This window comes from Zingiber officinale, chromosome 9B, assembly GCF_018446385.1.
Source record: "Zingiber officinale cultivar Zhangliang chromosome 9B, Zo_v1.1, whole genome shotgun sequence".
Taxonomy (NCBI): Eukaryota; Viridiplantae; Streptophyta; class Magnoliopsida; order Zingiberales; family Zingiberaceae; genus Zingiber; species Zingiber officinale.
Genome location: NC_056003.1, coordinates 51,088,762 through 51,104,405, shown reverse-complemented (window position 1 = coordinate 51,104,405; position 15,644 = coordinate 51,088,762). Strand labels below are relative to the sequence as shown.

At 35.2% G+C, this 15,644-nt stretch overlaps 2 protein-coding genes across 3 annotated transcripts; both read right to left on the bottom strand.

Annotated features, from left to right (window-relative positions):
- Nucleotides 1-4,442: 4,442 nt before the first annotated feature.
- LOC122024057 lies at nt 4,443-6,939 on the bottom strand. 2 transcript variants are annotated; one of them, XM_042582580.1, is made up of 6 exons: nt 6,732-6,939; nt 6,567-6,636; nt 5,346-5,455; nt 4,984-5,098; nt 4,769-4,853; nt 4,443-4,659 (listed from the first exon to the last, which is right to left on the bottom strand). In XM_042582580.1, the coding sequence occupies exons 1-5, from the start codon at nt 6,796-6,798 to the stop codon at nt 4,769-4,771; spliced, it is 447 nt and encodes a 148-aa protein (XP_042438514.1). In that variant the 5' UTR covers nt 6,799-6,939; the 3' UTR covers nt 4,443-4,659. The 2 variants fall into 2 exon arrangements, with proteins under 2 accessions (XP_042438514.1, XP_042438515.1); XM_042582581.1 differs by having other exon boundaries at nt 4,443-4,853.
- A 1,340-nt stretch (nt 6,940-8,279) lies between these two features.
- On the bottom strand, nt 8,280-14,954 carry LOC122025686 (beta-amylase 1, chloroplastic-like). Its single transcript, XM_042584525.1, has 4 exons — nt 14,319-14,954; nt 9,265-9,475; nt 9,063-9,179; nt 8,280-8,976 (listed from the first exon to the last, which is right to left on the bottom strand). The coding sequence occupies exons 1-4, from the start codon at nt 14,897-14,899 to the stop codon at nt 8,299-8,301; spliced, it is 1,587 nt and encodes a 528-aa protein (XP_042440459.1). The 5' UTR covers nt 14,900-14,954; the 3' UTR covers nt 8,280-8,298.
- Nucleotides 14,955-15,644: the final 690 nt, after the last annotated feature.

Sequence of the window (15,644 nt, the reverse complement as noted above, 5' to 3'; positions counted from 1 at the left end):
AGATGGTGGAATAGATAGTTTTTTTGATATTAAGGAGGATAATCCGATTGGACAAGCTCAACGGATTAGTTTTCATTTTGTCATTTGTGGTTTAATTATTATGTCAGCTTTTATGCATCATGTTCTGTTCTATTATATATTGCTTAGTCTTTGTTGATCTTTGATTTTATACTATGCATAATTTTACAATTATAAAATTTTTAATTTTGATTTATTTTATTAAATATATTATATTATTGCCTACACTCAACCAATATCCTAGGTATGAAGGATAATTTATCAATTTAAAAAAACATTTTTAAACTTTTAAAATATATTTTGTTTCATAATTAAAAAAACATTTGATTTGTGAAGTTGAAATTTTATCAGTTAATAAAATTATTAATGTTTTTTTCATTTATCAATTTTAATTTTTAAAAGATTATTTTATTTTTCTAATTTCTTTAATCTTGAATTTAAATTTTTAAACTTTGAAAATTTATTTTCTTTGTTATTAAAATTAAAATTTGATTTTTATAAATTGAAATTTTACTTTTCAAATTTAAAAGTTAAAAAAATATATTATGATTTTTTTGGTGTTTTATTAATTAATTTTGAATTAATTTGTTTAAATGAATTAATTGAATTTCACTTACATGTGGCACAAAGGTAATTTGCTCGCCATCAGCACCCCCGCTAACCCGTCTTTAGATAAATACGGTGGAGATAAATCACGGATGATTATTAATCATTAGTGTAGGTGACAAGGCATGGGGAAGACATGCTCGGACACGCTGAGTTTTGATCACAAGACGTCATGTGAAAACATCCAATGTCTTAACGACCACACCGCCTCGAGGGGACCACTTATATTAATCTTGATTGGTTCAAGATTTTGATTAAGTTTATTTACAATCATATTAATATTTAGACTTGAGTTATTTAAATTACTTTGATCATTTTGAGTTAAATTTGAATTAATTAAATTTTAATTATTAATTGAATTATGATTATTTAAATTATCTTTGTTAAGCAATTTTAGGTTGTTAAATACTGTTACTCTAGTATTTTCATGCATTTCTAGTTTTCTAGCATAATTTAAATTAGATAAGTCTAAAGCATGAAAAATTTCACGTAATTGGCTTACCTTAACTACTCCCCCTTGGACCCTTAGATTTCTTTTTCAGACATTCCCTTTTATAATGTTCCATTCGTTTGCACTTGAAGCATATAATGTGCTCATTCCTTTTCTAAATTCCTGGCATTAGTTCCTCTTTTGTCTTTGATGGTGTGGATTCACTCTTATAAGTAGGACATTTATTTTTATAATATCCTCTTTCACTATATTTAAAACAAATTATATGATCATTAAATTTTAAATTTATAATTTTATCCTTTGAATCTTCATTAGGAGGCTTCTCCTTGACCATTGTCGTCAAGGATTCATACACTTGTTTTGTCTCGGATTCAGATCAATCTATCTCTTCTTTAGCCATGAATTCTATGAAATTGATTTAGTATGATTCTTCCAAGTCCGATTTTAATAATGACTCGTACACGGACTCAAATTTAGATTTTGATTCGGATTCGACTTGATCTTCTAATTTCAACGAATCTTTATGAAGCTCGATCAACCGAGTCCAAAGCTCATGGACATTTTTGTACTCTCCTAATTTGTGTACAACATGGTTAGGTAAAATATCTAAAACTAATTTCATTACCTTTTTGTCTACGTCGAAATTTTGAGACGATTTCTTCAAAGTCGCCCGAGCTATCCTAGCTATCGAAGTCGTTCATCAACACAAAACTTTCTATATATGACATCCATAACTTGATTCCGTCCATCCCAAATGGTGGAGGATAATAGATGTTTTGCTCTCCTCTATACTCCATTTTAAAATCTTGCAAAGAAAATCTTAAAAAAATTCCAAGACTTTTTTTCAGTCTTGGGTAAGTAGTACCATAGAGATACAATTTATTCTACCAAAAATATTTTAGATTCGTTTTAAAGAAAGTAAAGATTTTTCAAAAAGCATGAAAGACTGTTAAGCCTTTTCAGAACAATTTTGTTTTGATATCAATTCTAGGATCGGAAAATGTGATAAAGGAAATTTGAATATCGCTTGTCGAAAATTATTTTGTTTATAAAAAATAGAGATGAGTAACGGAAAATAAAACAAGATAAGAATGACTTGGGCATTTTTACTTGATTCGTAGCCCAACCGATTACTACTCCAAGGCCCGCGATCTTTAACTACTTCAATGAGTAATCCACTATATGATATAAAGCAAGAATTGTACAATAAATGAAGATGGATAATAACACACTACTATCACTTTAAAAGATGCAAGTAATAAAATGATTACCGATAACTTAATGAAATTGAGTGTAGGTTGTCATAAAGCTTTGTAGTGTCAACTCTTGCCCAGACAGAGTAGAGCAGCAGAGAGAGATTGATCAGAGTTGAGTGTAGATAATACAGCCTTTGACCTCAAGGCTCTTTTATAAATTTTTAACCGGTCAACCAAACCTCTTTTCGGTCTACCAAACTCTATAATCTGCCTGGCCTCACATCCATGTTCACGATCCGCCCACATCGTATCTTACGTGAAATCTTCATTTATCGGTTGACCGACTCCCTATTTGATTGACCGAACCTCTGAATTTGCTTTTACTTCTCGGTATGATCTTATCAAATTTGCTCTTGCCAAAAGTGTTTAGTCGACTGAACTAATATTTCCTTCCTCAGCCTGATTTTCAATCGGATCTTATCATATTACTAGGGATCATTGGAGATCAGACGACTAAACCTCCAGTTTGGTCGCCCGAACCCTTGGTTATATGAAGATCTCTGGATTCTGCACGTGTGGCTGCTGACAGAGTTTGGTTCTGACTCCCGAATAAAAAATTATGACCCTTTTAAGTTCAAGGGGTCATGATCATGCAACACAGAATTAGATAATAAGATACTTGTATTAATATGGTCGTTAAGACCATCTGATTTTAACTTAGAAACCTCCATTGATTTCTTTAATCGGATCAACACCTAAAGTTTTATCCCAAATAGGACAAGATCTCACTACACTCTACTCCAGGAGCTTACCTTCACTTATCCGCCAAACATCTGATCCTTCAGACATGTTTAGACTTTCTCTGATCTTATTTAGCGTCTGATCAACTTAATCGACTAAGACTTTTGTACAACACTGAGTTAGCATAATAGATATAAAATAGTAAAATAAAACAGTGTTAGCAACATTCCAGATTTATTAGTCCAGTCGATCACGCGTGGTCGATCGAAAACCTTTTGGTCACACTTGCTTAGAGTTTACTCTTCCAAGACTTTTTATCTTCTTAACCTTCTGTTGGACTAGTCACTTAGTAAACTTCTCACCACTGCCTAACATCCAGTTAGGACTTTCGTTTGTCTAACTTTCAATTAGGACTAGTCACTTGGTAGACTTCTCACCACTACCAAGTCTCCGATCACCTTGACCAATTGGATTTTTTTTCTTTTGTTAATCAATCAGCCAACTATGACATGACTAGACTCTATTAAACATATTGTCAAACAAACATCAAAACTCTGAAGGTCAATTGTACCAATAGACTGGACATGTTCAACAACATTCATATTGTAGCATGTACGATTTCGTAGCTGCTACAATTCACGTTGTAGCAGCTACGAAATCCTAATTGTTATAACACAAACTTACCTGTGCACGTAACATTCATGTTATAACAACTATAATTTTATAACTGTTACAATATAGACTTATCTTGTTCAACAATATTCACATTATAATAGCTACGAAATTATAATTGCTGAACTTATCTTGTACAAACAAATGACCAATAGGTTCAGAATTTAATGTGTGACAGGAGATAATAACATTGAACATTGTAATTGCAAGTATTTTGCATGGGGAATGATGACGCGAGATCAAAATAGCTCCTCACATATAAATAGAAATAAAAAACATAGTTGAGAAAGATATTATCAATGGGCTTCTAAGGTGAAGAATTAGATCCTCAATCCACGAGTAAATATAAGATATTGAAAGTATTTTTTGTGCGCGCGCAAGGTGTTTGTCCAAAATAACCACAAATCCTTAAGGCTCCCATGGCTACAGAATAATGTTGCTAGAACTTCTTTGGTCGATCCAAATGTTAGGTTGACTAAAGCCAAGCTAATTGCTTAATCGACCAAAGAAGGCTTGGCGATCCCATGTCTCATGTAGGTTATTTTACGAACTTATAGTCCATTTTAGAGACAGACTTCCAATAACCCTCAAGGTCACAATACATGATCTAAAAATCTTTCTAAATATCAATTCTACCTAAAGACAAGATACCATCTACTACAGTTGATCTAACCAAAAACAAACCCAAAAGGAAAATATTGCAAGCACAATACAAACTCGATAACAATACAAAAAAAAGGAACCAACAAACTTGAGTATGAGGTGCGAAAATTGACCATGAGTAATTCTTCAAGGAGATGACATTGACGGGTTAGTTACACGGAGTCAAAGTATTTCCTCTAATTTGTGTATCGAGGTTACTATAAGCAAAGAGTGATGCTAATTCCATGTGCTAAGGTTCCATGATATCACAAAGGGTCAGAAGAATTTCTTCTACCTCATTCACAACAAGCGTAGAGGCCGCTACCTCTAAGTCTTAAAAAAGAAAAAGAGAAAAAAAAACTTTAATATATGTGAATGTTCGTATCAAAAAAGTTAGGGTAGTAGAAAAGGTCAATGAAACCTTGCATCTGATTCAACTTACTCAATGATTTCTTCTACTCAATTGCCATGACAATTGGTCGGCTGCTACCATGGCACGAGATGCAGACCCAATAGATCCTTCATACCTAGGATTCGAGACCACCGCCGTGGAAGTTGAGAATCAGATGTTTATGGCATTTAAGGATAATATAGAAGTTCAGAAGAATCAATAACAAACACGAATGATACTTCCTTTCTTGCTTCTTGAAACCTTACATTGCAACCAATAATTGTGATGATATCTGCATAACTATAGCACCTTCGCCGCCAGGGTTGAGTGTATTCACACACCTAGCACAAAACCAGTTCTCGAATATTGATGTAACTAAATCTGTGGCAGAGAAAAATGCATACGTGTTAAGACAAACTGATGGAAACAAATGGCACTAAACACCATGTGAAATAGTAAGGTACAGAAGATGAATAAGTCTTGTACCAACTAAATGTTTCCATCTTTTCAACTTTATATTTGCCTTGAGAAATTCAGCATATTTTTTAACAAACATGATGTGTATTACAAACTATAAACCTTGAAGGTGTAACACCGGATTCATGAATGGAAGACAATGATAACTCACATTGGTTAGGTCCGATAAAGAAAAACTCTTTCTGGAGTTTATTGCGCTTGACAAAGTCAATGAATGGGTTCAAGTCAACGGTTGTTAAGTTCGATCCCTCCTGTTCTGCTCTGCTAACAAGAGAAATGAATTAATATCGCGTGGATCAGCAAGTCTCACTTGAGGTGCAAACAATAGACCATTGCATATCCCATTACTTCATAAACAAACGACCCGACAGCTCATAGTAAATTGATAACAATCACTGAACTAAACTGTCAATCTCATAGACACACTGCATTACAAGCAAGTGTTTAGAAATAAATGCCATGAAAGCTCACAATAAATTGATTTAAAAAAAAACAATAGAAGAAGCCATCAATCATGGCAAATGTTTACAAGTTAAGGCATTAGTTACATCAGGCAAACACTGAGGTTAAATGCTTTTGATCTTCATTGTTTTTTGAACATATATGGCAACAATGGTGTAAACTGCTTGCCATTTATTGTTTGTGAGCATAAAAGTAAACACCGAAGGTAAATGCTACATTCTTGTCATTTTTAACAATAGAAGCTACAAATTCAAATGATTTTTTCATGTCATCAGATGCATCCCTGAGGTTACGGCATACCACAAAAGATACCATATAAGAAATCTTTTATCTATTTATATCCTAAAAGGCAAGAAATCAAATTGTGTGCTGATAGGAATCAAAATAGAAGACACAAATTGAAATGAACTTGTCATGCCATCAGATGCATCCCTGAGTTTATGCCATACCACAAAAGCTATCATGCAAGAAATCTTTTATCCATTTATCTTTGAAAAAGCAAGAAATCAAATTGTGTGCTGATAGGAATCAAACAAGTTTTTGTACAATGATGTGCGATAAAAGGGGGCATGGAAATGCAAATCTATGCTATCAAGGACAGAACTCAGAATTATGTAGAGCAAGCTTAGAAAAAGAGGCGGTCCTAATTTTTTCTGTCTGTTTTTTTTGTAATCAAAAACGACAATTGAGCTAGTAAACTAGGGTAACACCTACTATCTTAGCAGCTCGCTTATTCCTTTCTGAAAACCTAAAAAAAAAAAACCTTATCAAAGTAAGCACAAACTTTAAGAAGCAAGGTCATGAATCGATCGATTGAGCTTAACAATGAACCTTAGATGTCACATAAACGTTCAAAAGAAGATGAAACATCTACCAATGAAGAAGAAGCAAAGAAGGTCGAGAACAGTACATCAAGGACAAGAGGCGAGAAGGGCCGTTGGGGTCGTAGTTGAGGAGCAAAGCCGCCTTCAGTCGTTCACCTGCAGCAAGATGAGACGACGTTGTTGCCAGCGATAAGAGAAAAAAAGACAATGGGTATCGATCAGCATGGATTAGGGTTACCAGCGAGTCTCACCTGAGGAACCGACGTTGTTGCACGCCCACTTCTCCCAAAGCCGATGTGTCGACGCCCAATCCGCCATCTTGGGGCGCGGTTCCCCCTATTTGTCTCTCCAAGGCGGTCGATTACTGCGGCGGAGGCGACGAGAGGGCCGGCGGCGGAACTGGCGGCGTCGACCGGCAGAGAGATAGAGAGGACTGCTCGAAGCAATCAATATCCGTATTCAGTAAAGCTATTATAATAATTTTAATAAAAAAAACTAAAATTGTTCATATTTATTTAAAATTGTTAGACATACATTATTATTATATTAAAATATTTTTAATTTAAGCAAAATTACTCTACTAATTAAAAATTACTTGATCAAATTCATTTTAAAATATTATATATATATATAATAGTTTTTATCAAAATTATTATAACATATAATAAAATTTAATTAAAATTACTATTTTTGATCAAATTATTTTACATTATAAATATTTTAACATGTAATTTTATTTGTTTTTTATAATGCAAACTTTACTCGCTCATTCAAATGGTAAATCATGGTTATTAAATCATGCAAAAATTTTAAAAGAGAGCCTCCAATTAAAATAAATGAACTACCTAAAAAAAAGTGCCCGATCTTTTATCCACGTAATAGTCTTTATCCCAGCGTAGTTACACCAATTACTAACAAAAGCCAAATTTAATGGGTAAAAATCAGGAGCATGAAAAAGCCAAAAGAGCTTCTTATTATACGTTTTATATTTGAAATATTTTTTTTTATTTTATTATTGGTGTGGTTATAAGCTTATAGCTGCTAGAAATTATTTTGTAACTGTTATAAAGCGTTTATGAATTATAATTGATAATTTATAGTTTAATTTGATTAATTTAAAACAGATGATTTTTAATAATAATTACTGGAGTATCTGTATTGATGGATGTTATAATATCTATATTCTTATAAAGTATAGGTCCATATGTCACATACATATTATATTATCATTTTATTTTCTCACATTTATTAATTATAAAGTTTACATATTATTTATAAATTATATTAATATATTCATTTTTCCACATAAATATACTTAATTTTATTTATTAATTTTTAATTTTAACATTTAAAATTTAAAATTAAGTTTTATTTGTTGAATTGTAATTTTATAAATAAAAAATATTCTCTCACCTGATGCATGCACCATGGATCTGTGAGAATTTTATTTAATTTTTTATAAAATAATTCATTGAAGACGTTCAATGAATCGTTTGAACGTCGTTCAATAAAATTATTGACACGTTAAAATTATCCTCTCAAGATGGGTTAGTACATAAGATGTTATAATGAGATTTAATATTTGAATCTCAACAAAATTAAAATAAATATCTCTCTTATATATTAATAATTAATCCAAAAATTAATAATCATTCATAATTTAAATTACTTCCGGACGTCTGGACTCATCTCAGTCGTCCACGATGGATGCGTACTATAGGTATGTAGGGGGTAGAATTATATATATAGCCCGTTTGATTTAAAATTATTATAATACTAACCGAACAAAGCTATGATAATAATTGAATTGAATTTGACTTAAATTAAAATAATTTTAATCAAATTACCTGACATCCGCTTCACAAATTTAGCGAAGCGCGTCCAGTTATGAGGATGAAAGAGATTTCTATCCATTCTAACATAGTTAAAAGAAAACGAAGACGACTTATAAGCACTATCATAATAAACCCTAAAATTCTTTATCACTTGATTGAGGGATACATCGTCGAGACGCGATAAGAAATTTTCACCAATTAGTGGAAGGTTGCATCGCCTAGCCGCATATAGAAGCCGTCTAAGTAGTCCTTCTGGACTACCCTTCCGATTTTCCCTTTGATCTGAATCTCCCATGTCAAAACATGTGCAACACAATCCGATCCGATACCGACCGAACATGCGAGCTATCGGAAGATAGCCATCTCTGATTAACGTATTGTAATATCCTATAGTGAATTCGGATGGGAATGAAGTGGCGTCGTCGTATCGCCAATGTATGACTGCAACCTTCGCAGAGATGTTAACACTGGTGCCCCAAAAGATCGCATCGGTCACCATGCATAATCTCTGTGCGTGAAGAAGAAGCAATCCCGAGTACCACTCGAGAAACAATTGTCCGTAAGGTGTATTCCAAGAGGCATAATCTTTTGGGTTTTGTAGTAAGTCCCAACTATGAGCATCGACATTTTTTGTACAAGCATGTAGCGATGCCAACATATACTGCCACAGAAAAAAAAAAAACAAATATTTATACCGTCGCATAGTAAAAAATCTATGGCGAAAAGTTAAATGTTTCGTTAGCTGACCTTGTCGTAACACTGAAACTCTGCTAGATCAGCTGCAGCACTTACATTAGTTAACTTTTCTGTAGGAAGAGAAGGATATCGAAGTTCACCTCCAGGTCCCATCCCAATTTGAACTTCCTAAGAAACACAAAGTTAATCAAGTCTATTTATAGCCGAAGTGAAAGATGTGAAACAAACACATGATACAATGATAAGATCTTACCGTTATTACGATTCCTAAAAAATCCCGGAAAGTATCTTTGAAACTCCTCATAAAATCTGAATAAGCTTGTAACGGCGACCGCCCTTTTAAAACGGGTAAAATATCACATCCCAAAGAGAGATACTCCTTATTTCGTCTACCAAACCTGTCTGAGAAAGCCAAATCTGGCTGTGTTTCCATTTCTTCTAGTACCCATTGTGGTAGAGGTGACCTGTAAAATGGAAAAGCAACTTTAAAATCGTCTTCATTCAATCTTAAAAAAAAAATATACAAAATCACAAACGAACTTACTTCAACAATTGACCAAAAGGCACATTTAAAGTTGCGAAATTTCCAAAAGGTGAACCTAACTTTCAAAGAATAGCACCCACCACTATGGTGCTGATTTCAATGATTTTCAAAAATTAACATCAAAGTGGTGCTGCATAAACCCTAAAACCAATACCGCTACGATGATTTTTTAAAACCAGTACCACTGATGTTTTGAAATTTAGCACCATGTTGTTCTTTGAAATCCAATATGACAGTAGTATTGTTCTTTGAATGCAGTATCACAGTGGTTGTTGGTTGGAGTAAAATGGAAAACAAATGCACTTTTTGGAAAATCTGAAAATTATGTTCGCCCTTTGGGAATTCCGCAACTTTATCTACTCTTTTTGATCAATTGCCGAACTCACTTCGACATTTGCTACCATAGAGACTCATACAATTGCAACAATGAAATTTAAGCTCATTTCCATTTAAAAGTTAATCGATCTATCATATTTCTTATTAAGAGTGACAAATATTTCTCAAACTCTCATGTGTTCAGTTCTCTACATATCTGAAATCAAATAAATACTCATACCACTTTCCCTATAGGAGCCACTATTTGAGGCACAACAAAGAAATTTTATGTGAAAGAACTAGACAAAGGTAAAGGGCAACCTGATGCACGAAGCTCCTACTAATGAGGGATTCCGAGTAAGGATCTATTGTACACAACCTCTGCTTTGTAAGAGGTTATTTACGAGACTCGAACCCATAACCTTCAGGTCACACGACAGCAACTCTATCGTTTTGTCAAGGTTCCCCCTTCTAACTTGACAAAGGTAAACTAAATAAAATATTTAATATTCATTTTTGCAATTGTCCGACTCATAGCAAAGTTCTGTGTCATGGATAAGACTTAGTTATTGTTCTTATGTGTTCCGAAAGAACAAGAAAACCTAGATGGCCAGCAAACAGCAAACTACAGGTAAGAAGTTCATCAAAACCTGTTCGCACTAACAAGACTGCTTAGATTGTTGTTCAATTGTCTTTATTTTGTGAAGTAAATTCTAATCAGGAAATGTTTAGTAAATCAATCGACAGTCGGCATGTAAACATACATCAGAATGTTATATGTTTAGGGAAGATCAGCTCAGCGTCAAACTGAACCATCCTGTTAGTTGCTACTTCTCTCGACTTATAATCTTCAAAACCCACGACTTTCAATAAGCAAATCTAGGTTTAGGAGTGTGACCTGAGGAATCTAATATCTTGATTTCATGGTGGCCTAGGCCAAAATGAATTTCTTCAGGAACTGTGAAATGATGCAACCAAATAATACTACTGTAGAATTAAAAAGGTTATTTTTTATGCATCTTTACATATGATAGACTGTTTTTACTATAGCAAATCAACGTTATAGAGCCTAATAAAGCAGAATGAGAAGTCAATGTACTATTAAGTTTGTACCTAGTTATATTCAACCACATGATACGACTCAATGAGAAGACATCATACCAAGTTTCTACTTGGTCGTATGCCATCTTTTAAAACCAGGCTAATCTCATAGAACAAATCTTACACCCAATTTAGTTAAACTCAAATAAATACGTGAAAACATTTTGATTCAACTAACTAAAACATGGTTAAAACCACCAAGTGACAAACCAACTGTCATTACTTTGTTTAGTTTCTTCTACAAATGTATAAAAGGGCGGCCCGGTGTACAAAGCTCCCGCCAACGCAAGGTCTCGAGGAAGGATTGGACTATATTGGGTCTATTGTACGCAGCCTTATCTTGCATTGCAAGTGGCTATTTCCGCAACTCGAATTGACCACAAGATCACACAGTAACAACTTTATCATTGCGCCAAGGCTCCCCTTCTTCTTCTACAATGTATAATTAAAAAAAATGCAATGTTGATGAACACATGGACTTGGAGAAAAGTTGACAAGAACTGAACCAAGATCTTCTTAGCCGAATGTACTATGAATAGTCTACTAGGCAACCATCAGTTGGGTGGTTCAGTGAAATGTGTATTTAGAACAATGAAAACCAATATGTGCAAACCTAACTGGCCAAAACTTCTGTACAAGTCTTACCGTACATCCGTGATAGGTGTTTTCACGGTCTCATTAAGGAAGTGTGTACATGAGTTTGGGAGAAAGGGGTGCACAAGCTATAAAAAATAGATTTATATGATAAAGGGTGGGTGCACAAGATATAAAGAACCGGCGTAGATGGTGTAGATAAACATCCTTCAATAGAGTATCCTTGAAATAGACATGCACATAAGTTCGTTGTTGAAATTGCTTGTAAATGTGAGTTAGATTTCATTATAGTTCAAAGGGAATCAATAGAAGCACTAGGTTGCCTTTAACTATTAAAACAATATTCTGGTATTACTTTATATAGCATTTCTTTTGATGCAAATTCTATGGAGAGTTCTCATATAAAATCATAGCGTGATAATATTCTATACCATGTACAATTGTTCGTTACATCATTCAACCATACTTTAAACCGTGTTAATTGGGAATTTTATTTTACAATCAATGTATCAAATGAATTTTGAGCAGAATCCAATAGCCAATAAGGCACCCTCCATGTAGATCTTGGATGCCTTAGAGAATTTGATTCATTTATCTTTTCTTGCTTTACATAGACATGAAAATAATATAAGTTTAGGACTTCATAAATAATTAGCGAGGTTGGTCCTTATATTGGATATATTACAGTTGTCATGATCCTATTGAGACTTATCTACAGTAATGAAGCATTTTACACATACATAAGTGGAGAATCAAACTCCAATGTTACTACATACAACAACAACAACAATAATCAAGCCTTATCCCACTAGGTGGGGCCAGTTATATGGATCCTTCTACGCTATTGGACTCTATCTCCTACTATATCATCATTTCTATTTAAATAAATTAAATCTTACTTTATTGTTGCTAACCAAGTCTTTTTTTATCATCTGCTTCCTCGTTTGATTTGCATATTTATCATAGTTTCACATCTCGCATTTATTGGTCATCTAAGTACATGCTTGTATCATCTTAAACGTGTTTCTCAGAGTTTTCCTTCAATATGTGCAACCTCAATTTTCTCTCTAATATTTCCATTTTCCTATGTTACTACATGATCCATGAAAATCTTAATAGTGACTTACCAAGTTGGTTGTCCAATTTAACCTAGATCTGCTAACTCTAAAGTGGAAGTTTCATTCATAATAAGAATGTTAATATACATTGACAATTTAAACAACTATTACTATATGATTTGAAAAAGGTTCAGGTCTATCAATCATCAATGACACTGTATGTTATATCTCAACATAAATGAACATTCTTCACCACCAAAACAGCAGCAAGAAACATTGTTATTACACAATCCAAAATTATGAGGGAACTAGTTCCTTAGCTTGGTAGTAAAAACAATTCATAATTTGTCAGGAAACATTGTAACAGAAGTAATACTCTAAAGTTAATGGTGATAGGTTAGTCTAAGCTTAATAACCTCATCACTCAGTCAATAAAGGTTAAATTTAAATATCATAAATATCCTTTGCTTATGTTCTAAAGATCGTCCAAAATCAGCAACTTTCAGCGCACCCAATGGTGGTCTCACCACCAAAGGTGCCCTCTCCTATAGCATGCCCTTGGCAAGTTCAGGAGTAGGTATGCGGACCGACAATGAGTAGTGTAGCCTACTTAGTTGGTAACTATACATAGAGCCAAAACGATTAAGTCAGGAGAGATGTAGCCTATATAGGACCTGGAAATTGTTCTCTCAATTAGTCCATAACTTCCAAATTGGGGCTCAATTAGGTGTCAAAAACACAGAATTAAAGAACAAGGTATAACACTGTTCAGTCATTTTGCCTCCACCACATCAAATAAGTTCTACTCCGAGTCAACCTATAGCCCATTAGCTCTAGAATATTTTCAGAGAGTATATAGAAAGAAGATTGATGTGGAATTCACACATTAAAGGGAATTGTGGTCAAGAAGAAGAACTGGAAGCACTAAGTTTCAGGCTTCTGATACTGTGACGATTTAGAACTAAATACACCTAATCTTGAAAATAACAATCAATCCAAAATACATGTTTCTCTTAAATCAAGATTTCATGATGAAGTTGCTGGGACTACATTCTTGCAGATACAAGACGATATTCTCTTAGCAGCTGGGACTACTAAGGGTGCACGATAATTGCTGGCAAGTTGGTTTAGTCAAATGGATAATGGAGTGGCTAAGGCGCATGACTTTTTCAGAAGACTGAGTCCCAAAATACCATCGTCTAGTACGGTGTGGAAGAATTATCTGCAGCTCAGCCATGCATTCACACTATCGAAGAATGTGAAGCTACATACGGAAGAATTATTAAGCACATATTTTTCAAATGCGAAGCTATGGCAAAGGTATGGAGGAGGTCAAAGCATGGCTTTACATGTGCCAAGAGATGTCCAGTTATGGGAGGATGCTCAAAGTCTTCAAGAGACATTATAAAGGAAGCCGTAGCTTAGTAAAGGCTCAGCACCTTGCAATTTCATCCATGATTCATCATGTGTGGCTAGCTAGGAATAATGTAGAGAGAGTGGTTAGATTAGTGCAAGTACATATATATCGGTCCCTAGGTGTTTACTCTGATCTGATGCTTTATCTATAAACATGCTCATTTACTTATAAAAAAAGATTTCATGACGAAGTACGCTATAATTATGAGAAAGCATATAGTAGAAAGCATCAAATGGTTCAATAAGAAATTCAATAAGCGAGGATAAGAAGAGAAAGACCAGCCAGGATCTCCAGGCCCCGTCCCCCGTTGGTGAAAAGCCATGATCGCCCGCACTTTGAGACCGCAATTGTTCGCCAAAGTCACCAGATCCATGTAGCCGCCCCAGTCGTAGACTCGCGGGGCTTCCCTCTCCACGATCCCCCACCAGCACTCCAGAACGACCCCCTCAACCCCTGCCGACGCGAGCGCGAGGAGCGACGCCCACATCGTCTTCTTGCGCGCCATCTTCCCCGACAGCCCGACGGCGTCGTGCGGGAGAGTGACGAAGACCGGCGCCCCCTCGCCGGATCGAGGGGGCGGGGGGTGCGCGTACTGTACTTCGTATTCCCCTCCCCCGGACGACGAGGAGGACGAAGAGGAGGAGGAGGATCCCTCGAGGGATTCGTTGGCGCCGGACGATGAGGGCTTCAAGGAGTGGAGCCGCGAGGAGACGAGTCGGAGAGGGGAGAGCAGTCGCTGGCCGGAAAACAAGCAGAGGCGCGGCGGGACCTCGAGGGAGGAGGAAACTCGGGGGCGGGCGGCGGAGACCCCGCACGCGACGCCCCACGGCGGCGGCGGCGAAGCGGAGATCGCGGCCATTGGAGGCGGTTTCGAGCTGTGGAAACTCGGCTCTGGCTCTGACCCTCGTCCGGCCCTTGGCCAGCAACAAGGAAATTTATTTATATGAGACTGTTTGTTTATAGGTAAACATTTTCGTTAGCAAACACGATTATCAAAAGTTTATCGTTCCAATTGAATTTCAAATTAACTCACTAATTATTTCATTCTATTTTTGGTGACTTCTATTTCTGTGGTTGATCCTTTTAAATCGGCCACGTCGTTTCGGGATAATTATCGAAATTCTATAAATTGTCTTGTTTTTTCTAAAATGGAATTAAGGATATATATATATATATATAGAATTAACCGATTAAATCAATCTAATTTAGAAGTTTGGTTGAATTAATTTGTAAATCCATTTTTGTTAAAAAAAAGATATTGGTTTTTTTATTTCTCTTTTTCAATTTAGTTGATTCGATTTCTATTTTAAAATTCATAAATCAACTAACTGATTAAATCAAAGTATTAACAATGACTAATTGATTAATTTGATAATCAACCGAATTAATTGATGATTCTGTCCGAATCGCTGAATCAACGGACGCTGGGCACGTGGCGCTCTCCTAGTGGCTGGCGTAGATCTCCGACTAGTCCTAGGGTGCTCCGGCGATCCTGCAAAGAAGTCGAACCGGGAAGGGGTTCCCGGCGACGACCCTCCGACGCTCAAGTCAGGTAGACGAAGAATAAGAAAGTGGCTCCCAGGATCAGAGATTTTTCTTTATAC

Coding starts and splice junctions, on each gene's coding strand:
- LOC122025686 (XM_042584525.1), bottom strand. CDS start 14,899: ATGGCCGCGATCTCCGCTTCGCCGCCGCCGCCGTGGGGCGTCGCGTGC. Junction 9,476..14,318: donor GGGCCTGGAGATCCTGGCTG/GTCTTTCTCTTC, acceptor TCCATTTTACAG/GTCACCTCTACCACAATGGG. Junction 8,977..9,062: donor AGTTTCAGTGTTACGACAAG/GTCAGCTAACGA, acceptor TTTCTGTGGCAG/TATATGTTGGCATCGCTACA.
- LOC122024057 (XM_042582581.1), bottom strand. CDS start 6,798: ATGGCGGATTGGGCGTCGACACATCGGCTTTGGGAGAAGTGGGCGTGC. Junction 5,099..5,345: donor CTTTATCGGACCTAACCAAT/GTGAGTTATCAT, acceptor TCTCTGCCACAG/ATTTAGTTACATCAATATTC. Junction 4,854..4,983: donor TCACAATTATTGGTTGCAAT/GTAAGGTTTCAA, acceptor CTCGAATCCTAG/GTATGAAGGATCTATTGGGT.